The 20,795-nt window shown below is 56.9% G+C and overlaps 8 protein-coding genes across 8 annotated transcripts; 5 read left to right on the top strand and 3 right to left on the bottom strand.

The window, feature by feature from the left end:
• Window positions 1–352: 352 nt before the first annotated feature.
• Window positions 353–1,846, top strand: BKCO1_16000121 (folliculin protein; the record flags this gene model as incomplete). Its single annotated transcript, XM_020271390.1, has 2 exons — window positions 353–364; window positions 527–1,846. The coding sequence occupies 2 exons, from the start codon at window positions 353–355 to the stop codon at window positions 1,844–1,846; spliced, it is 1,332 nt and encodes a 443-aa protein (XP_020131932.1).
• Window positions 1,847–5,179: 3,333 nt separating this feature from the next.
• On the bottom strand, window positions 5,180–9,274 carry BKCO1_16000120 (ubiquitin carboxyl-terminal hydrolase; the record flags this gene model as incomplete). Its single annotated transcript, XM_020271389.1, has 8 exons — window positions 5,180–6,269; window positions 6,321–6,867; window positions 6,919–7,453; window positions 7,552–7,640; window positions 7,695–8,089; window positions 8,141–8,192; window positions 8,246–9,196; window positions 9,256–9,274. The coding sequence occupies 8 exons, from the start codon at window positions 9,272–9,274 to the stop codon at window positions 5,180–5,182; spliced, it is 3,678 nt and encodes a 1,225-aa protein (XP_020131931.1).
• Window positions 9,275–9,739: 465 nt separating this feature from the next.
• On the top strand, window positions 9,740–10,485 carry BKCO1_16000119 (nadh-ubiquinone oxidoreductase; the record flags this gene model as incomplete). Its single annotated transcript, XM_020271387.1, has 4 exons — window positions 9,740–9,914; window positions 9,971–10,090; window positions 10,149–10,343; window positions 10,397–10,485. The coding sequence occupies 4 exons, from the start codon at window positions 9,740–9,742 to the stop codon at window positions 10,483–10,485; spliced, it is 579 nt and encodes a 192-aa protein (XP_020131853.1).
• A 1,393-nt stretch (window positions 10,486–11,878) lies between these two features.
• On the top strand, window positions 11,879–13,401 carry BKCO1_16000118 (tubulin-specific chaperone c; the record flags this gene model as incomplete). Its single annotated transcript, XM_020271386.1, has 4 exons — window positions 11,879–11,957; window positions 12,019–12,179; window positions 12,260–13,090; window positions 13,195–13,401. The coding sequence occupies 4 exons, from the start codon at window positions 11,879–11,881 to the stop codon at window positions 13,399–13,401; spliced, it is 1,278 nt and encodes a 425-aa protein (XP_020131854.1).
• A 401-nt stretch (window positions 13,402–13,802) lies between these two features.
• Window positions 13,803–15,281, bottom strand: BKCO1_16000117 (transcription factor; the record flags this gene model as incomplete). Its single annotated transcript, XM_020271385.1, has 1 exon — window positions 13,803–15,281. The coding sequence occupies one exon, from the start codon at window positions 15,279–15,281 to the stop codon at window positions 13,803–13,805; it is 1,479 nt and encodes a 492-aa protein (XP_020131846.1).
• Window positions 15,282–16,074: 793 nt separating this feature from the next.
• BKCO1_16000116 (histone promoter control 2) lies at window positions 16,075–18,029 on the top strand (the record flags this gene model as incomplete). The annotated part of the gene is made up of 2 exons (XM_020271384.1): window positions 16,075–17,732; window positions 17,783–18,029. The coding sequence occupies 2 exons, from the start codon at window positions 16,075–16,077 to the stop codon at window positions 18,027–18,029; spliced, it is 1,905 nt and encodes a 634-aa protein (XP_020131847.1).
• Window positions 18,030–18,733: 704 nt separating this feature from the next.
• BKCO1_16000115 (cytochrome b pre-mrna-processing protein 6 p07253) lies at window positions 18,734–19,134 on the bottom strand (the record flags this gene model as incomplete). The annotated part of the gene is made up of 2 exons (XM_020271383.1): window positions 18,734–19,060; window positions 19,126–19,134. The coding sequence occupies 2 exons, from the start codon at window positions 19,132–19,134 to the stop codon at window positions 18,734–18,736; spliced, it is 336 nt and encodes a 111-aa protein (XP_020131902.1).
• Window positions 19,135–19,537: 403 nt separating this feature from the next.
• Window positions 19,538–20,795, top strand: BKCO1_16000114 (metal homeostatis protein bsd2; the record flags this gene model as incomplete). Its single annotated transcript, XM_020271382.1, has 3 exons — window positions 19,538–19,561; window positions 19,650–20,126; window positions 20,217–20,795. The coding sequence occupies 3 exons, from the start codon at window positions 19,538–19,540 to the stop codon at window positions 20,793–20,795; spliced, it is 1,080 nt and encodes a 359-aa protein (XP_020131848.1).

Raw genomic sequence — 20,795 nt, 5'->3', positions numbered from 1 at the left:
GGGCTGCCTCAGACACTCCACACCCACACCTCCTCCACCATCACCACCACCACCCCCCGTGTCGCCCGCCCGCCGCGGCATCCTCCCTCGCGCCGCCGCCGCCGCCCGCCCACCCACCTCGGCCGGCGATCCGCAGCTTACCGCCTGTCTCGCATCCCGGCGCCACGCTCTCTCCCCCGAGATCCTACGGCAAGCATCGGAGTCACCGCTCGCCAGCGCCGCGTCATTTGCTTCCGCCGCTCGCCCGCGTTCGCCCGCGCTCGCCCGCGCTCCCCACCACCGACGACCGACATACGAAGCTCCGCGCAAGATGGTGGTCGCATGAGCTCTGCGCGCCCACCCGCGTTGCAAGATGGATTTCATTGTACGCACGCCTCCTCCCCCCCCAGACCCATCTAAGACATGCGGCACGCGACGCCCGCGAGATCGCGCTAGCACCCTCACCCGCCCACCGAGCGCGTGCCTGTCTTCCCTTGTTCCCAACGCCCCTTTGCTCGAGCCCGCCTGGCTAACCGCACCGTGACAGATCTCTCTTGCTCACTTCTGTGAGGTCCACGGTCCCACCTCCGTGCTCTGCACCCAGATCACTCAGGGCAGTTGCGCCACCTGCCACCCCTGCGACACTCCTCCCGCAGACGACCAGTCCAAATCCTCCTATTTCAACGACTCGCCCGCCATTCCTCCGCTGTCCTCGCCCTTTGAAACCCCTCCCACTAGCCCCAAGTCGCCCAAAAACTCGCACAACCCCTACTTCCCGAGCCTCTCGGCCAAAAAGAGCTCCAGCTCCACCTCCCTGGGCAGCAACTTCGGCGATGGCGACAACGACAGCTGCGAGAACTGCTCATTCCTCGTCCCCAAGAATGTTACGGAGCAGCTGCCCGACGGCGCTCCAGGCAGCCCGAGCAAAGACGGCAGAGGCCAGAACGGCAGCCCGGTCCTGCGCACGACTCAGTCGGTGATGGCACGAGGCCTCCGGCCCTCAGACGACCGCGATACGAACTCAGAATCATCCGACGAGCAGTCGCACGCGTCTACGTCATTCTCCCGCTCTCCGCCCAGCGTTACCTCCTCTTCTCCCGCTTCGCCTCTTTTCGCATCACGCAACGCACATACGCATACCCTATCCTATCTCACCACCCGCCAGCCCATTTCTCCTTCGGCGTATTCTCGCCTCCGCCGGATTTGTATTCGCACGCTCTCATGTGAGCAGCTACCGCGCGGTGCCCCGTCTGGCCCGCTGTACTTCGGCGATCCCGTCCTGGGATACACTGTCGCCTATGTTTTCCGGATCCCGGATCCCCGTGCTCGCGGCCGGACACGCACCTACGCGCTCATCGCCCTCGGCGGGCGCGATAGTTGGCGTGTGGGCAAGGCGATGGTGAAGATTACCGAGATGTTCGAACAGATCGCGAACCAGATCATCGCCATGGCAAAACAGGTTCTTGAGCAAGAATCCACATTTGCATCTCCCACCGCTCATATGCGGCCCACTACGGCCGCTGGCCCCGGCACCATTACTCCGCCGCTTAGCTGCTCGGGTGGCAGCAGCGTTCCGCGCCGCGCCAGTGTCCAGGTTTCCGGCGGAAAGCCAAACACCATCATTCCTACGCCCACGGCCAGCCTTGTTGGGTCTCCGGCGTCCCCGACGACGCGCAACATCACTCCTGTATCTTCCTTCCTCGCGGCGAAGAAGGTCGACCCGGACGGATACCCGCGGGTCAGCCGGGACATCATGCGCGCCAAGGGCCTAGCCGAAATCGTTGGCAAGGAGAACTTCTTTGTGGAGCTGCATGCGAAATTCTGCATGCTGCTGGCCGGACTCGTGAAAGAGTTTGGGACCGGTTGACAGACCGGTCGTTCCTCAGCTCCGCCACTTTCTCGTTACGTTATACACCGCGGCTACGACCGACGGGGGACCGTGCAGTATTAGTCTGCATTGGCTCGGCAACGGTTCTTCCCGCCATTGCTTCGTTCTCCTATACTCCACTGTGGCTGGAATGATGCTTCAGTAATCTCCATCAGTAATCCGTCTCCACCTGCACGTGGGCCAGGTCTCAGGTACCGGTCCAGGTCCCGGTCCAGGTCCCGGTCCAGGTCCCGGTCCGGGGTTCGTTCGCACGAGCTTGCTTCGATGCTCCTTTCGGAAGTCGCTACGGCGCCCTCTCCTGCAACGCAACGCCCTTCGTCGCGCTTTGCTTCAGCCTCTTGTTTTATCCGTTCCACCTTTTCCTATTCTTCCCTCTCGTCTTTGTCTTTCGGCTTTTGTGCTGCGTTCTAGCGACGTGTTTTTGTGTTAACTTCCGGAATGTCCTTGTAATGGCGTTACTGCACGCGTCTTGTCTAATTGCTTCTTCTTGTTTTTTTTTCCTGTCGTTATTTCCCTGCCCTTTTTATAACGGCCTCGGTTCTTTGCTTCCAAACCTCGTCGTCCCCATCGATCGAATTCGCGGGAAAGGGGCTTTTTTTCGACTTTGTTCTTTTGCTCTGCTCGCAAAATCTTCCTTGCTTCGCAACCAGCAATTTTTATGATACCCCCAACCTTGGCCCCACAGTTGTTTTCTGTTTTTCTTGTTGTTGCAGAGAGCATAGGAGGAATTCAAAGAGAGTAGAGAGGGAGGATAGGGAAAGAGAATGAAAGAACACCCGGGTGGGAAGGGGAAAGGGAAGGGAAGGGAAGTTGCGTACACTGTGGTCGCTTAGAGTATGTGAGATTGAAAGAAAACGGGGGTTTTTCATAGCTGTAAATCAATGAACGAGTGCGTCGTCGTCTTTGCCGTCGTCGTCGTCACTTCGATCTCGTCTTTCGGATTCGTTGAGTCTTGGGTGTTTTTTTTTTTTTTTCGAAGGTGCTTGCTTGTTTTCTCTTCGGTTGTCACTGTCCTGTTTATACGTCGTGAGATCGTGAAGACGGGAGCTCGGATTGCAACGCGTAGGAGGCGTAGGTCGTCCAAGTAATGATAGAGCCAGCCGTAAGGAATAGAAACTTAATACAGGAACACAAACGGATCTAAAAGGGAATAAGTGTGTGAGTGTGAGTGTGGGGGGTGGATGTGTGGATGTGTGTGTACGTGGGCTCACGCTGCAGAGAAGTGGTGGTCTTCGCCTTGTGAGATGCGCGGTGGTGGTGGTGGTAATGGAGCTGTTGCGGGCGGCGCTCGTCCGGCGATTCCGGTTTGCCCATTTGTCCCAACTCGTTTGCTTGTCGTCCTTTTCCTTGCGTGTGTGTTTGTGCGTGTGTGTGTGTCCTTTCTTTTTGTCTTTCGTTTGTCCATGTTCCTGACCATGCTCTGATGGTATGTTCCCGCCGTCCTTCAAGTTTTCGCCGGCTAGCAGTACCGTCAATTGTGCCGAGGGCTGGAGAGCGCGGAAATATCGAGGGAGGGAGGGATGGAGCGAGATTGTCGGGCGGGTGGTTGTCTGTGCCAAAGTATGACGTGAGCATGGCTGGTCGCCAGTCATAGTCTGCACATACATGCATACATAGTACCTTGATGGCCGTTCGGTAAACGTTGTTTTGACTTACCCCCGTTGCAGTTCTAGTCGATGCAAAGCGAGAAGGAAAAAGGGATGAGAGAGGGAGAGAAAGATTTTCTTGGGTGGGGGGTTGTTTTTGGCAAGCGATAAGGGCGCGGGCGGGCGAGCTGTTGCCTGAAGGTGGGCGATGCGGGGTGATTTGGGGCTGGTGTTTGCCTGAGGCAGGATGGAGGCGGTGCTTCTCCAAGTGCTGGATAGGGAGAAGGGCTGAAGGGTCACGAGGCTGGCGTCTCAATCCTGGTGTCAGCGGTTCTATTAGAAATTTGAGCTGCTTGGCTATTCGAACTTGCTTTGGGTGCTTTGATGTTTCAAAATGTTGATAAGAACGGGTGGCGGAATTTGGTGGCGTTGTGATTGCTTGCCACTTTCACCGATAGTAAAGGTGCTGCGTTTGCTTATGATAGCATGTCAAGAGTGGCAAGGGCTGGATGCAAAGAAGAGGGCTGTTATGTGCGCGTCTGTAGGTACAATACATGGGTCCCATAAGAAGGAGCGTCTCAGCCATGATTCATAACTGTGGCCGAAATCGGACGAGCCATCATGGTCGTCTAGTCTCTGTCGAGACATTTGCTCTTATCGAGTTGCACATGCCACGGGCTGACCTGAGCACCTATTTCTTATCAGTGAGGAAAGCCGATGGAGCTGTTCATTTGGACTCATGGTAGTTTGTTGCCTTAGGCCACAGCCAAGTGAAGAATGGGGGATGCTAAAAACCTCAATGATTTCCTTCCACCATTACGCTTCAAGATAGAGATCAACAGTAGAGGGGCTTCCTGATTTGTGCCACCAAAATAAACATGGTATTCTCCTTTCTTCGCTCGACTGAATGCATTTGACCTGGCGCCAACTACCACTGATATCCACATGCTACCAGCCCCGCCAGGGGAACATTCCTGATAGCTCTGGAGAAAGATTAACACGTGTCTATCTTTGTACATACGCTTCAAAGCATGAATTCGCTTCCAAATCGCATGCATGCACTGTCTCGACGGACGCGCACACACCATCGCTACGCTATGCACGATAATTGACTAAGAGAGCAAGAAACAACGTACGAAAAACACACATTCGAATAGAAAGTGAACAAGCCAACAAGCGAAGAAATGCCTAAGTACCGTGATTATGCATTCCGTCATGTGGATGCAATGTTTTCGCAACTCGTGCCTATACCAATGCTTTTCCAACCATAGGTCCAGCCGGCATGACTCTATCAAGAAAAGCAGTTCCTGCCCCAGATCAAACGCAAAATATTGGACTGATTCTAGATTCGCTTCAAACAATGAATTTATGATAAAACGAAGGGGAGGCGATGGAGTCGGAAACGCGCTTACTTTTACTCTTGCGTTTGCCGAATCGGCTTTTGCGCCTACTCCTGTTGACCACGACTACCCAGTCGACGACGTCGTCATCATCATCGTCTAGGAGTGCTTCACTTGTACCAAGTGCAGAGCCGCGCCGACGCACGCGCATGAATTTGCTGAAATCAACAAAATTAAGGTGTGTGGAAGCCCCGTCACTGTTAGCCAGCTTGGATGGGGAAGAAAAGCTGAGGATGAACAAAGCAAGCCGCTGAAAGAAAAAAGAAAAACCGAGGGCTGGATGGAGAAGATTGAAGCAGCGCCACTGTTTACTGAATACACTTCCTTCACCATCGGCCCTCGCTAGGTCTCGTGTCTACCTGCGAAGTGTCATACCCATCCTGACTGTAGTCCGGCAGCTTCTGTGAATCATCTGTTGGGTCGATGCCCTCCGTAAGCTTCAATTCTCCCCAGTCATCGTTGCTGAAGCTCGTCATCTCGGTATCCTGTTGTTGAGCAGGAGGCTGCTCCTCAGGCTGGATGGGCTGGCGTTGAACTGCTTCAACGAGGTCTTGGTCCCCAAATTTGAGGTCGGCTTTGACGTAGACAACGCAGGTTGTGACCATCTTTGAGTACGTGTCGCCCTGACCGAAGATGTTCTTTTCAACGTCTGTGACCTCGGTGATTGTCTCATCGTTGTAGTTTCGCCACAACCCATTCTTGAAGTCCCTGATCGATACGAGATAGTGACCGCCGCCGGTACCACCGCGATGGATGAATAAAGAGTGTAGTTTGTACGGCACAGAATTCATGTCTGCAAATAGCGACGATATTTCAGTCTCGAGTGTGGCGATGCTGTCGTCCAAGCTGGTGATTTCTTTCCGTGTCTCCTCAGCCTTTGCTGTCATATCATCTCCGAAGGTACTGTCGACTTGCTGCTCATCCGCCTGATCAGACTCATCAGCTTCGACGTCCTTGACATATTCTGACGCAGCTCGGACCGCTTCTGATAGAGACATATCCATCCTGGTCGCGACAAGCTCGGCCCTGCGCTCGCGGAGGCACTTCAACCTGGCCTTCTTCTCCCACGACTGCTTTCTTCTCTGCAAGGTGGCTTCATCGTGAAGATACCGGTCGATGTATATGGTCTCTTCCAGCTGCAAGTGATTCTCAGTACGAATCGTCTGCTTCTTCACCTTGTCAAACCCTAATCGTCTCACGTCAACCTTCAAGATGGGAGGCGCTCGGAGAAGTGTAGTCCACTTCTCCGCATTGTCGGAATCTTCTATCGCGCCCTTATCGAGCGTATCGTCGATTGCTTCGTAGATGTTCTTGGGCTTATCGACGACCGTGACGTATTGAGTGTTGAAAAGGGCCTTTTGCTCCGTTGTCTTTCCGTTCCTCTCGAGCGAGGCGGCTTCTTCACCGTAGAATAGTCTAGAGAGATGTTAGCTTAAGATAGCACTTGAGAATGGACGACAGTCATACTCCTTGACAAAGTCGAGCTGCTCACCATCCTCCCTGAATGTATCTGGGCGAATGGCATAGCTCAACTGAAGCAGAATGTTGATAAGAATCTCAGAAGCGTCCTGCTGCATTGTGTAAGGAATGCTGGCGGGTTTGCTGGCTGGATTGCGAGGCGGGATCGGCGGTGGATGTTCGGGCTGGGCCGGCTTCTCCGAGATGTCCTCGACCGGAGTATCCTTCTCCACGTTGGCTTCCTCAGCGTCCGGGAGAGTCTCAGAATCCCTGTCTCCAATGAGTGTGGCATCACTATCCCCAGCTTCAGTTCGGGAGCTTGCGAGAGCCTCGCCGTTCGCGACGCCGTCGACCATCTCGACATCATTTCTGTCGTCTTTTCCGGGGCTCGTGCTTTCAGTGCCGACCGGCGCTGCCGCGTCGGTCCCAGATGAGCCTGGTTCTTCATTTGGAGCTGCATACTCCAGGGCCCGTTGCACCAACTCTACCTTGGGTCGAATGGTTGCTGTAGGGGCAGTAATCAACTGCACGAACAGTTCCTTCAGCTCCTTGACGACTGTTGTCGTTAGTCAAACTGGGGGTAGTATGAGGCCGCGTTGCTGCTTACAGTGTTGAGACCGCCTGACTTCCTCTGCAGTAACCATTCTGCTTCCCACTCGCTTTTTATGGATGTTGTCCTCATTGATTTCCATGAGGTGCTCATCAATACTAAGGACATAGTCTCTCAGCGGTTTAATCGTGAAGAGAAACTGTAAGATGGCGTTCAAGTAGCAGGTATTTCCGAGGTTCTCAATACCAACCGGCCATTGGTCCAGCGGATACCTGGGTGGCGGAGCTGGGACCGGCCCTTTTCCGCTTTCAGCTCTGACGATAGCCGCGTAGCGGTCATATTCATCACTCTTTGATGGATCCCGTTCTTTGAGGTCGCTCAGTGTTAGCTCGAGCATTTCGTCATCAACAGCACCTTGATGGTTACTGATTCCGAAAGCACTGAAAGCTTTGGTCTTCTCCAGTTCAGGATCGTTGCCCATCTTGATCTCGCCGGTCTGTAACCAAACCCGCAGGCCCTCGCTATCACGGTGGTCTGCGATGATTTTGATAGCTTCGGCAATCTTCGGCTCGCTGGACGGCTCCTCGGATTTCTGTGAAAAATTTAGCAACGGGCCTCTCCGATTGCAACGGTCTCGTCCTTCTCTGGTATGGAACTAAGACCAATTTTCAACTTTTCGGTATCACACACCTTCAATCCTGCCACGGCAATGATTTGATCGTCGCCATGGCTGGCTTCCGCCCCCAACCATGACAAAGCTTGCTCATATGTTTGGATGACTGCTCACCAGTTAGTGACTGTTGAAGCCCTCAGCAGATCGGACAGGTACATACTGTCACCGGCAGCATCTATGATTGCTTGACTTTGTCTGTAAGCGCCAATTTTCCGAAGGTGTTCGCGCAGTTCCGGCACTTCGTAGGTTCCGACGCTCGCGACGCGGACACGGAATTGATTGATGATATACTCATCTGTGTATGCGGCTAAACGTTCCGGGTCGAGGTTGAAGCGGCGGAGCGCATGCTTCGCATCCTTTCGGCTAACAATCCCCTTAGACTCTTCCATGACCTTCTTCATATCCAGCTCGTCGCTTCGCCGTCCATTTGCGAGGTCCGCAAGACACTCGTAGTAATACGCGTGGTTTTGCGGATCGGTCGTGACTTGTCGGTCGTATGCGAATGCTAATAGGCTGTCGGAAAAGGCTCCAACAGCGCCTAGCCCGGCGTAGTAACTGAAAGGGTTAGTGTCGACACAAAGAGTAGCAGACGAGAGTAGAGCGTACGGGTGATCCTCCACGCCTTGCGAACTGGCAGTATAATCAGGCCTTTTAGGATCTAGGGCATGTCAGCTCCCCGGAAATGAGGGCCGTGGACAAAGGGAAACTAACAGTTGAAGGAACCAAAAACCCTCTCAAGGGCTTCACGTGCGGTCTGTGGTTGGTAACTGTATCGCTTCAACTCTTGCTTTGCCGAGCGTGGCATGCGATCAATTGTGCACATGAGCTCCTGCAGTGAGTCATCCAGACGATCTCTTAGGGCGTCTCCCTGTAGGCGATTCCAATCCTGCGGCGGGGACGGGAGGAACCACGCGGTCTCGTCCTCACCCTGTCCAAGTTTCTTGGTGAAACCCAAGCGCATGAATAGCGCATCACAATCCTCCCCGTACGTTACCAAGAACTTCCTGTTCCGCAAAGGTATGCGCGACGACTTGCCATTCAAGGCGTCTCGAATGTACGCATGCAGAATGTAGAGACCATCGATGGGCTTGGCGGCTTGAAGCTCGGTTCGGTCAGGGTCTATTCTCTTGGCAGATTTGAGACGCTCTTCCAGCACCTTTTTGTCCGACAAAAGACTCATGTCCTGTTGCGAAAGACGTGGCGGGGCAACCTCTACCGTGAGCACCGCTCCGCACTGCTGCGACGAGCACTGAAAGCGGTAGCTTTCTTTCAGGTAGTCATCCTCCAAGCTGTCACGCCGTCCATCGGAAGGAACGTATACGAAGTGGTGTAGCTTGAAGTCCTCATTTGGACATGGCCACGTGCAGGCACCCTGGCCGAAGTCGAGCACGACCGTGATGTGGTGCCGGCACAAGCGACAGTATGAGGCAAGCTTGAATATTGTTTGTCCATCCGGGCGACAATCCCAACTCTCAGGCAGCACGCACTGATCCAGCTTCAGCGCAAGGTTGTGGCGACAGCTACCGCCGGGAACGGCGGCCATGGGCGGCTTGGAGTCATCGAAGTGCGGTGGGGCGTCGGTGAGGATGTTGCGCCCGCAACGTATGCGCTGCCGAGGATCATAGCTGTACAGGTCTTCGAGCAGGCGTGGGGCGGTCTTCCCTGTAGCTCCGGTCAGACGTCAACGGCAACCGTGAGAGGCGGTGCGGGTGGGTAGAAACCTGGCTTTGAAGGTAACATGTGGACAGAGAAAATCCGGCGGGGGGACAGAGCCCAGGGAGCGGACAGAGAGGCGGAGACGACGAAAATGTGCTGCAAATGGTCGTGAACGCGCGGCGCTGCTGGCTACGGAGGATGCGACCAGAAACGCGGCGGGATGACGAAGCGGATAAGGTATGAGCGGCGCGGCGATTGGCAAGCGCGAAAGCGGATGGCGGTAAACGAGAGAGGCGCACTGCAGCGGGCTCGCTGGGCATGCCACGTTGATTTGGCTGGGTGAGGCACAAGCAACAATCGTGGCTAGCTTGTCTTGTGCTGCGTTTAGGTGTGATGTCAAAGCTCCTGTCACGTAGGTGACGGCGGCGGGCAGAATCGGGCGGTGAGCGGTGGGCCGCCGCTTCGATGGCGGAGAGCCAATCCAATCTGGCTTACACTCCACACCCTCGACCCGTATCTCGCGAGCATTGCCCTCGACTGCCGCCCAACATGGCCCACGACCACCAATACCATGCCAAGGACACGATCGGCCGGACCATCAAGACCACGATGGTCACGGCCGGCGCCGGCACCTTCGTGTCCGCCATCCAGAACACCCTGCAGAAGCAGAACTACGGCCCCATGGGCATCTTCACCCGCTCCGGCACCACCATTGCTATCTTCAGTACGCCGGCGCATCCGTAACCGCAATTGATTTGGCAAAGTGCTGATCCGCCGCAGCGGCCATGGGCGGCAGCTACGAGTTCGCTCGCACCGCGTCGGCGAACCTGCGCCAGAAGGACGACAGCTGGAACGAGGCCGTTGGCGGCTTCTTCGGTGGTGCTATGGTCGGCTTGAGGTGTATGGAATGCAACGTCCCGATGACATGAAGCGCATTGGCTGATTTTGGGGGCACCAGTCCGATCCATGCCCGCCGTCCTCGGTTACGGCGTCGGCCTTGCTACGATTCTCAGCACCTTTGACTTCTGCGGCCATGCTTTGACCGGATACAGCCGGGATCCCGATACGGATGAGTTTGAGAGGAAGCGTTTTCTCAGGACGAACTACAGGACACCGTCAGAGCAGACGGTTGCTGAGATTGGCGAGGGCCGCGGTATGCGTTTTGATTGGAGATGGAATTTAAAACGACTTGCTGACATCTTGCAGGCATCTACCCTCCTGGTTACGAAGACAGGAGACGGCAGAGGCTCAAGGAAAAGTACGGCTATGAGATCGAGGCGCCGTCTTCCCACTGATTGGAATAGTCGCCACAGGCTCGTGCAGACAAGAAGAGCTAAAGATGAAGCGGATGTAGCGTATGAAGTGCTGATGGAATGGCGTATAATGGCAAAACCACGGCGTCCTTCAGTTGCTCCAAAAGATGAGCAAGATACCTCCAGTCGCAGCTGGCCTACGTGTACAAATCGATTTCCTTCCGTCAGAAGATGTCTCGGGTCCCGGAGATGGCCACGGCTTAGGTCCTCACACAAGAATCGACTAACACAATTATTCATCGTTGTGCGGCATCATCCTCAAGCTATGACATCGAAGCCTCCGGTTCAATAGATTTAGAGGAATTGCAAGTGGTACGTCGAGGCCTCGGATACGTTTGAGTACGGTACTGGTGGTATACTCAGGAGACGTCGTCTGCTAATCTCAAGGTTGCTTGAAAACTCAACAAATATTCCTTTGAGCTAAAGTAGCCGACAGTCCCCAAGCAGCAATCGAGGGGTCGCGAAAGGCCCCTGTGTCTTAGTCCGGTTAGGCAAATGAGGCGGACATGTCCAACCGAAAGCTTTTACAAGAGCTGCGTTGGCGAGAGCATTGTATCCAGCCCGGCCACGTTATTTCATGATCGGGGCACGCAGCATTGGCGGTACGCTCGCTGTTTCGACGTCCATAGTAGCAGCATTCCAGAAGAATGTGCGTAAGGATCAGCCGCAGATCTAGCATGGGGATCCTGAGCATAGGCGGACATCTATGCCCACGCCATCTGAGGATGACATAGGGGCTGGGACAGCGACGGTGGCTCAAAAACAACCAAGAGGTTGGCCGGGGGATATTCGATACACAGACGTTGGTTTATGGTTTTCATAGCGTCATAGCTTCTCTGCGGCAATGTGCAGGAATACCGCGTTGCCGCACTTGCATGGTCCCCGCACTGACTCGCATCATACCGCGCACATGACACGACGGGTACAAAGAGGAGCAATCCAGCAGACGCCCGAGGCATGCGCTTGTCGGCCGTGGTAGAGGGGCAGGGTCGGCGGCTAATGCGCGGCCTCGTGGCTGGAATGCCGGCGACCAGTTTGGCCACGGAATAGCTCGTCCCCAAAAGGAATGTCGTGGGCGTCATCCCTGACCCTCCCCGCCGCCACACATCTCGACGTGCCGAAGGCACAGGAGATGTGTGTGCACTGGAATCGGGATCGACCGCCTGACACCCCGATTTTTGTTGACTCCACGGCGGGGCGCTCGTCAGGACCTGGTCCCCGCAGCGAACCTATAACCAGTCTTCTGCCAGTCTCCATGCATGCAGCTGCTTAAAGTGAACCACCGCCGTCATCCGCCAATCTTACTGATCCCACCTGAACCACAGAACCCTCGTGCAGGCAGGCGCTTCAATTGCGCGAATTACACAGCTCACCAATGGCCCTTCCGCTCCAGCAACCCGCGGACAGCGGCTTGAAGGAGCGCTTCTTCCGCTACTTCCAGCATGAGGTGACGGGTGAGCACGCGAACACCCCCGCATCTTATCCCTGCGACACACACTAACACGCCACCCCCAGAGCTCCAGGAGGAAATCAACACGCTCGCCAACAAAGCAGTCACCGGCGGCGAGCGCGCAGACGGCGTCGAGCACTGCTTGGCCGGCATAGCACGGCTGTCGCGCGAAGTCAAGGACGCCTCGAGCTACATCCCGGCGTACGACCAGCGGACATACTCTGAGGTTTGCGCGCGCGGACCCCCCACCCCTCCGCAGCTAGCCCACGGAGCTCTGACTTTCTTCTCTCTCCTTGCTTCCTGCAGGCCATCAAAGCCCTCAACGACAAGCTCAACCAAACTCGCGCCTCCTTCGCGCCCCGCAGCAAGTTCTCCTTCAAGTCCACTCGGCAGTCTAGCGCCACAACCGCCGTCTCACACCACAAGAACTCGTCCGCCATTTCGCTCGCCGACGTCGCCGAGCTCGCCTCGCAGCAACGCCTGAAACTTCCGGGAGCACACCAGCACGCCGGCGCCAATGACCCCACCGCCAGCTCCGGAGACACCTCAACCGCGGAATCCAGCGCCTTCGCGTCCCCCGCCGCCCCCGGCACCCCGGCCAACGAGAGCGCGGAAGATGGCAGCAGCGGGCAGAACGGCGCGGGCGGCCTGGACGACCGTAGCGGCGGCGCCGCGGCGGGGCAGGACGGCTTCGTGAACCGGCACCTCAGCAGCGCGCAGCAGCAGGGCTCGCCGATGCGCAAGCCGTCGTTCAGCGGCACGAGCAGCGTGGCCATCGCGGGCCACACGGGCCTGCACATCATCCTGCCGCCGACGGCCTCGCACGCGACGTCGGCCGGCACCATCGCGAACGTGCGCCGCTGCATCGTCGACATGAGCCAGCCCACGGCCGAGGCCAGCGGCGGCGCCCCCTTCGCCGGCCTGACGGTCAAGAACGTGCGCGACTCGCTGCTCGTGTGCGGCCGCGTCGCCGGCGCCATCCACGTCACCGCCGTCGAGGGCAGCGTGCTGGTCGTCCGCGCGCGCCAGTTCCGCATGCATGAGTGCAAGAACGTGGACGTGTACCTGCGGTGCGACAGCAGGCCGATCATCGAGGACTGCGCTGGCATCAGGTTCGCGCCGTTGCCGGAGACCTATGTGAGTACCGCTAGCTGAACGCTCCTCCCTCAACCGGTCTTTTCCATGGGTTTTTGATCCGGGGTTCGTCGTGGCCAAATGAAGGCTGACTTCTTCCACATCAGACTCACGAAGACTCCTCCGCGCAGCCCAACTTGTGGGATCAGGTCGACGACTTCAAGTGGCTCAAGGCTGAGCACAGCCCTAACTGGAGTGTCCTTCCCCCCGATACGCGCATTTCGGAACACGTGTGGAAGGACCTGGTGCCCGGCAGCCCGGACATGGGCTTGGAAGAGATATTTCAAGCTGTCAAGATACAACCGAAGCATTGATTGGTGTTTGGGAGGAATAAGATGAAGCTGCGACAGAAAGAGTGATTCTACCAATCTCTTTCCAGGCGTTGGACGGTTGGTAATGACTAGGGTTTGTTCAGGGTAGCGGTAGTATGGTAACATATATCTCATTGGGCAGGTGGAGAAACAAAACAAAGTAAGTATGGTACTGGTTTCCTTGAGCATAAAGGAATCGAAAAACGGAAAAGAAAAAAAGGTACGATTGCGGGCAGAATCGACCAGGTATCATTTATTTTGCTCGCATACCCACTACGATAGCCGCCTTCGCATGGGAGCATTGCGTTCATTATGATCTTCAAGCTTCATTATACGCGCTTTTTAGGATAAGTCAAGTGTGTGGGATACTTTCGGTTTTACACAACGTTTTTGAGCAAGATTTTCTACACGGCCCTCTTCTTCCTGCCACCGCCTTTTCGCCAATTCCATAACGCCTCCTCCGCAAAGGTCTTGGCCGTCAAATGCCCACTCTGCTTGTTGACCTCCTCCGACAGCGTATCTATGACGCGATGCTCCTCGACGCATTCCCATAAGCCCCTCGCTAGCATCGACATGTCCTTCTCGTTCTGCCGCTCCAGCTCGTCCTCGTGCCCTTCTCGTAGAACCTCCGGACCTTCCACCGAGATTGTACCCTCGATGCCGAACTCGCCGCGCCCCAGCCGGAACAGAATCCGCCCCAGCGTCTGGAACGCCATGCACCGCTGAGCAGGTACTTTGCTACGCGCAAGCAGTGCGAGCTCCGGGATCGTGTAACCCGCCGCTTCAGGTGCCTCGCCGTGGTGGTGAAGACCGAGGTTGACAGCCATATCTCGCGCGAGTTTGGGCGGTATAATGGCGCCGTTAAATCCGAAGCGGACATCCTTCGCGTCAAGGCTCCGAAGCGATGGGTGGTATGGTGACTGTCTGTCCGCTTCAGACCCGGGTGTGGGCAGAGGCGCGGCCCACAGGAGCGATTGTGGATCGGCGGCGAGATCGGGAAAGTACTTGTCGTGGAGGTCCTGCAGGAAGTTTGGGTCGTTGGGATCGAGCTCGGGCGGTTTTAGAGGGCGAGGGAAGTGGATTGCTGGTGCTGCTGGGGGTGAGCCTTCGGGAGCTGCTTCAAGCTTTGACATGTCGACTGCTGCGTCGTTCGCTATGTCATCTGCCTTCGTAGAGTCTGTTGATGGCTTGGGCGCTTCGGGCTCTTCAAAGGTTACTTTTTTGGCTACTTTTGGTGATTTTGGTTCAGTAGATGTGCTCGGTGGTATTTCTGTTTGCGGCAGATTAGTCGTGGAGGGAAATGAGCGCTCGTTGCTGCCCTCGTCTATGTTTGCTCTCGCCAGAAGCCTCTGGATAAACGCAGGATTGAGACTCGAGAAAAGCTCTTGCCTCTCAGCCTCAATCTCTTCCGGCGTCATCGCCGCCAGCCTCTTCTTATTATCCTCGTCGATCTGACGACGCTCTATCTCCTCAGCACTAGCATCATCCTTGGGTGTTGCAGGAGCCGGGGGTGGGACATTCTCCTTGACCGATGCTGCTGGCGCAGGCGGTGCGGCAGCGGGGGCGGGGGCGGTGAATTCGCTGTTCTGGCCCGGCTGGCTGGAGGGGCCCTTTGCGGCGTTGCGCTGCTGCTTGAAGGCAGATATGCGCGTGCGCTTCTTATGCGCCGGGAAGCCGGTGGAGGTGCTCTTGGATGAGGGCGCAGCAGGCGGCTTCACTTCTGAGGTGTCGCGTTCTTTGACATCGGCGACGAAGCTGAGGCCAGAAAAAACCGGCCGTGCGTCATCGTGCGCCTGGGCAGCGTCCACGCGGTCGCCGACGATACCGCGCTCAGGGTCGTCGAAGTTGACGTAGAAACGTTCACCTTTGGCCGGTACACTCATGGTAGAGAGGAACGCGGGTGTGCGGAGGGAGACGGCGTGGCGGAGGTTTTGGCGGACGCGGTCGGTGGGAGAAGGTTGACGCACTTGCCGTAGTCGCACCCTGGTTTGATCGCCCGCCAAGCCCTACGGCTAAAGCTCCGCAACTGTGGCTTGACTGTGGCGCCTTCCGAGAACGAGAAAGATGCAGTTGCCGAAAAGCAATGAACCAGCAGCACGCGCACCTCATGGGGCCTGCGATGCCAGTTGGCCGCAAGATGCGGCAGAGATGATGCTGCTCGGACGGGAGCACCGGCTGCTCAGCACCAGGCTCACCACGCGCAGCAACGACACAACGGGCGATGCTGGGGTGCGGAAATGCCATATGTAGCCCGTCTTTGGGTCTGTAGTCGATGAGAGGGTCCTCGCTCTGGCTTTCTGGTCCCCGCGGCTTGTTTAACTAAGTCGTCTCTGAGGTGTCGCACGCTGCGAACGCCGCCCGCAATGAAATGGCCTCTATCGCCCGCGGCCTTCCTTTCCTCTTAACACCCGCCCCGTCCTCCTTCGTCTCTCGACGTCTTCCATCAGCTGCGGCCGCTTCGGATCTGCGTCCATCGCCCATCCCCTGAAACCGAGTTGCGGCGCCCCCGCTGCACCCGAATATCCGAGTTAGGTCGCCCGCCGGCGCCTGGACAGCTCTGTCCCGTCCGATCGTTACGTGCAGTGTTGTCGCGGTGGAGGTTTGCGACCGCGGTCCCTCGCTGTTAGGTGTTCGTGCCGGAAGCCTGTCCGCGGTTGTTGTCTTGCACTGCACAGAATGAGCTCGTCGTCTCCAGACGATCTCTCGACGCCCCCTGGGTCGCCCGACATCGATCCGCCCGGCGCCGCCAACTCCAACGGTCACGGCTCCACGATCCACGTTCTTGGTGGTGCAGCACCACCGCCCGGCAACGCGCCCACGTCCGCCGCTAAATTTAACAACACCACAACCACCTCTGCACCAGCCACCGCGGCACCCAAGAAGCCGCGCAAAAAGCGAGAGTCTGCCGCTGCCGCCAACGCAAATGCCAATGGCGATGAAAAACCCAAGCGGGCTCCGCGCACCCGCGCACCCAAGGATCCCAATGCGCCGCCGCAGCGAAAGAAACGCAAGACTGCAGCGGAGACGGCTGCAGCCGCTGCGGCTGCTGCGCCGCCTCCGGCTCATGTGCCTGAAGATAAACCCGCGCCGCCTCCGCACCAGCACCAGCCCTCAGCGTCGCGGCAGCCCAAGATCACTGATCTGGTTGGCACAATTCCTGCCGCACCATCTCCGCACATAGTCCCCAGCAACCCTGAGCCCATTCCCAACCCTGCCGTGGCTCATGTTGTTGCTGCAACTCCGCCCAACCCGCGCCCGGCGTCGAGCGGCCAGCTGTATGACCCAATTCGTTCGTCCACTGTTCCTGTGACCCAGAACCATCATTCAAGCAGTCTCCCTCCTGTCTCGCCGCCTGCACGCGTTGTCAATCGTGCCAGCGCTTCGCCCTCTATCAACAGTCTCATCGACCCGCCTTCTGTAACAAACCAGACACACCTCGCACAACAAAATCGATTCCAGCCACCCATGTCTGTTACTTCTGCACCTGCGTCGCCCGCGCTCATCCAAGCGAAGCCAAACCCGTTCGGTCCTTCGAGTGAAACGGCTCAAGTCCACAAGCCTCCTCCGATGCACACGACACCCATGGAGGGCATCGAACAGCCGCAGCCGCTACCGTCGCCTGCGCGCCACCACCAGCCGCAGCCACCGCAGCACCTTCAAGCTCAATTGCAACCGCAACAACAGCCGCAGCCGCAGCCACAAGCCCAGCAAACCCTGCAACCCGCGCCGACTTCCAAGAAGGCAGAATCCGCCGGGTCGTCAGGCGCACCGACCCCGCCCGCACCGCAGAAGTCCACCAAACCCAAAGAAGCCGCACCTCCTCCACTTCCGGGTGGCGGCGGTCTGCTTTCTAGCGTGCCGTTCGTTGGTTCTGCGTCTGGCAAAGACTCATCCGCCGAGGGCACCAACATCTGGCTTACCTTCCCACTCAAGGGCCAGACCAACGTTACCATCAACTTTGCACGCGAAGTCGAGAAGAAGTATGGCTTTGCCGCCCTTCACCCGCGTGTTGCCGCTGCGAGGGAGAGGAGACGCCAGATGGCCGCTGCCGCTGCCGCTCTGGAGAGAGGGTCCGGTGCTGCTTCTGCTGACGATATGTCTGTTGACTTGTCGGAACCTGAGAGTAATGTGGAGATGGGCGGCATGGAAGAGGAGCTCACTCAAGAAGGAAAGAAGAGACAACGGAAGAAGAAGGTCGAGGACTACGACAAAGATGACGACTTCATCGACGACACCGAGCTAGCGTGGGAGCAATCTGCTCTCATGGCCAAGGACGGTTTTTTCGTGTACAGTGGCCCTCTCATCACCGAGGGGGAGAAGCCCTCTATCGAGAAGTACGTTCTACAATCTTTCTTGGATAGTTGCATTCACTAATCTTGTCTAGGAACGATGGCAGTAATGCACGTGGCCGTGGCAGAGGCCGTGGTAGGGGCGGTGCTACTCGTGGTGATACTACGGCTTCTAGGGGTCGTGGAGGAGGCCGTGGATCTCGCGGAGGCGTAACGACGCGCAAACCTCGTGTCACCAAAGCCGATCGCGCTATGATGGAGGCAGAAAAGATGGAGCGCGAGAAGATGGCCGCTACTCTAGCCGCGAAGCCCGTTGCACCCTATCCTGGAACCGTTTCCTAACTCTCATTGTACTCTAGTGCATTGGTGATCTAGGTCTTACAAGCGGGCACTGGACACATTACTTTGCGGTCATGATTACCGAAAATCCCCAGTTATTCGCTGTGTCCTTTTTAAAAAGAGGAGGCATTTTCTGTTTGCTAGGTTGCAATGTCAAGGAGTTGCTGGCAGGGGATGGAGGTAATGGGGCGTTTGTTGATACTGGCTTGGGGTCATGAGATTCGGCTTAGTGGCTTTCTGTTAGTCTTGCTACAACTTTTTTTCTGAAGCATTTCGGGATTGCGCCAGGGGTTCTGTGGGACCAAAGATCTTTTTATCAAGGAGGCGCTGGAGTAACGTGTACCATAGATTAGTACCGGTATGCGATAGAAGATTCATGAATAATTAGCTGAACTAGTAGGTTCTGATGATGGGTCAATTGCCCTGCTTCCCGTAACATTCTTTCAACACGGAAGTAATAGAATTGCCCCCAATGTGCGAGACTTTTGTAGAGAAATACGCCAATCGAGCCAGGGGCAGCCCTTTTTCTTTTTTCTTTTCTTTTTTTTTTGGACAAATGTCCTCATGCAAGACGGGACTTGTTGAGACGATCTTAAATGATACAGTCTCTGTCCTCATGCGAAGTGTTCCATGCGTATCTCTCATTGGCACAGTAGTGTACAACATCGTAACGCGTTAAGTCCGCACTGGACCTGCTGTCAAACTCTTTATTTCAACCTCAGGAAACCCTTCCACCTAGTGGTAAAGCGCTCGAACCAGCTTCGGTCCGGAGCCCGAGAAAGTTCGACCATGAGATCATCGTAGTACGAAGGGTTGCTGCGCGGCTTCAACAGTGCCGGCGAGACCGGGTATTTGTTCGCATAGCGGTTTTCGAGCAGCGAGTAGAGCGCATTGACGTCCTTCAACTCTTGGGCAGCGGGCGCGGCGGAGGCTGCGGCAGCCCGCGTCTTCAGAGCCTCTTGAAACTGTACAGTGGGTCGCAGCACGTCTTTGGGCCAGGCGCCAGCGATGCGCGCGTAGTGTTTCGCGATTGTCTATGGCGAAAAGACGGTGGGTCAGCAGAAACTTCGGGGCCGGGAAGAAAAAGGAGCGCACGCACCGATGCCATGCTGGGGGCCCTGGGCGATTGACAGGCGGCGACAGGAGGGGTGGGGTGCGCAAAAGGGTGGAATGCGCGGGTGCGGGCGATCAAATATCGCGAGAATGGATGGCAGATGGATGACCGCATTACCCCATCCGCTTTGGGCCTAAGGCTGTGGCGGTGCCGCCGTGCGCAGCAACAGTCAAGCGCCCGGCCCGAGACGTGACAACCACATCGTCGTCTCATCGACCAGCCTTACTCCGCCGTACCTGAACCACCCCCAGCTGGTCGTTGCCGCCGCCACAAGGTCCCCTTTTCTTACTCCGCCGACCGTTTCCTGCTTCGACCTGCGCTGTCTCCGTCGCTCCCTCTGCCTCTGTTTGTGCATACAGCTCCTTAACGCGACCGTCGGCCGCCCGCAGCTGCCGCCATGCCTTCGCAGCGCTACGAGCGGGTAAGATCTCCGCCCACGCCACGGAGCCGCCCCTCTCCATGCGCACTACCTATCGCAACCTCCGCTCACACTGAACCCTCGCTCGCAGGTGTCCGCGAACGACGACGACGACCATGTGTCGTCGGCCAACAGCGGCGATGCCGCCCCCGGCCCGCAATACCCGATTCCCTCTTCGCCACCCCCGTCGTTCAGATCGCGTGCCTCGTCGCCCACGCAGCAGCGACTGCTCAGCGAACACGACCCGCTCGCATCTGACGCCGACCGCGAGCTCGAGGACACCTTCGCCAGCCCTTCCGACGATGAATCCGACGACGAGCACGGCGACGGCATGGATGACCGCCAGCGGTTAATGCGCGGCCAGCCCGAGTCAAGTAGGAGCGACGACGGTTATGAGGGATCGAGCCAGGAAGATAGTAGGCCACGTCCCATCGTGCGACGAGTCACGCAGCTGCCGGCTTTTGTGCCCGGCGGCCGCGTTGTCGGGGGTGGGTCAGGCAACGACGGTGTTTTTGCGAACCTGAGCGCGAAGCCTAGTCCAGCAGACGATGTGGAGGAGAAGCCTCCGGTACGTTCTGTCCCTATTGCGTGCAGCCGGCCAGTGCGGCATGGGCCGCTGCTGCCGTACGACGTTTTGTTTGCTGACGACGATCTGCAGTCCTATGAACAAGCAGCAGCAGATGCTACTCCACCCTACTGGGAAACAACAATTCTCGCACCTGGCCTTCACTCCGACGAGGTCTTCGTTGATGGCCTTCCTGTCGGCTCCGTATTTTCCTTTGTTTGGAACGCTATCATTTCCATGGCCTTTCAGCTGGTCGGTTTCTTGCTTACTTATCTTCTTCACACCACGCACGCGGCCAAGAACGGCGCACGCGCCGGCCTTGGCATCACTCTCGTTCAGTACGGTTTTACGATGAAGGGTGCCAGTAATAGCGAAATGGTTGGCACGCCAGACACGGGAGCTGGGTTCGGCAACGCACCAAAGGATCCCAACAACGTCGACTTTGACCCTAACGATGTGACGGGCGACGGCTCTGGAAGCGGGAGCGGGCAGATCACCACCAGCGAATGGCTGTCTTACATTCTTATGATTGTTGGCTGGTTCATCCTCATCCGGGCTGTTTCGGACTTCCTGCGCGCAAGACGGCATGAGCAGCTGGTGCTGCAGAGCTCCAACCGCGGACTGACGGTGCCAGTCATCGCGGAGGGCGAGCACCCATCTCAATCAGTCTAA

The sequence above is a fragment of the Diplodia corticola genome (assembly GCF_001883845.1).
Source record: "Diplodia corticola strain CBS 112549 chromosome Unknown scaffold16, whole genome shotgun sequence".
Classification (NCBI taxonomy): Eukaryota; Fungi; Ascomycota; class Dothideomycetes; order Botryosphaeriales; family Botryosphaeriaceae; genus Diplodia; species Diplodia corticola.
The sequence above is the reverse complement of the archived record's forward strand: the minus strand, read 5'-3'. Positions and strand labels throughout refer to the sequence as shown.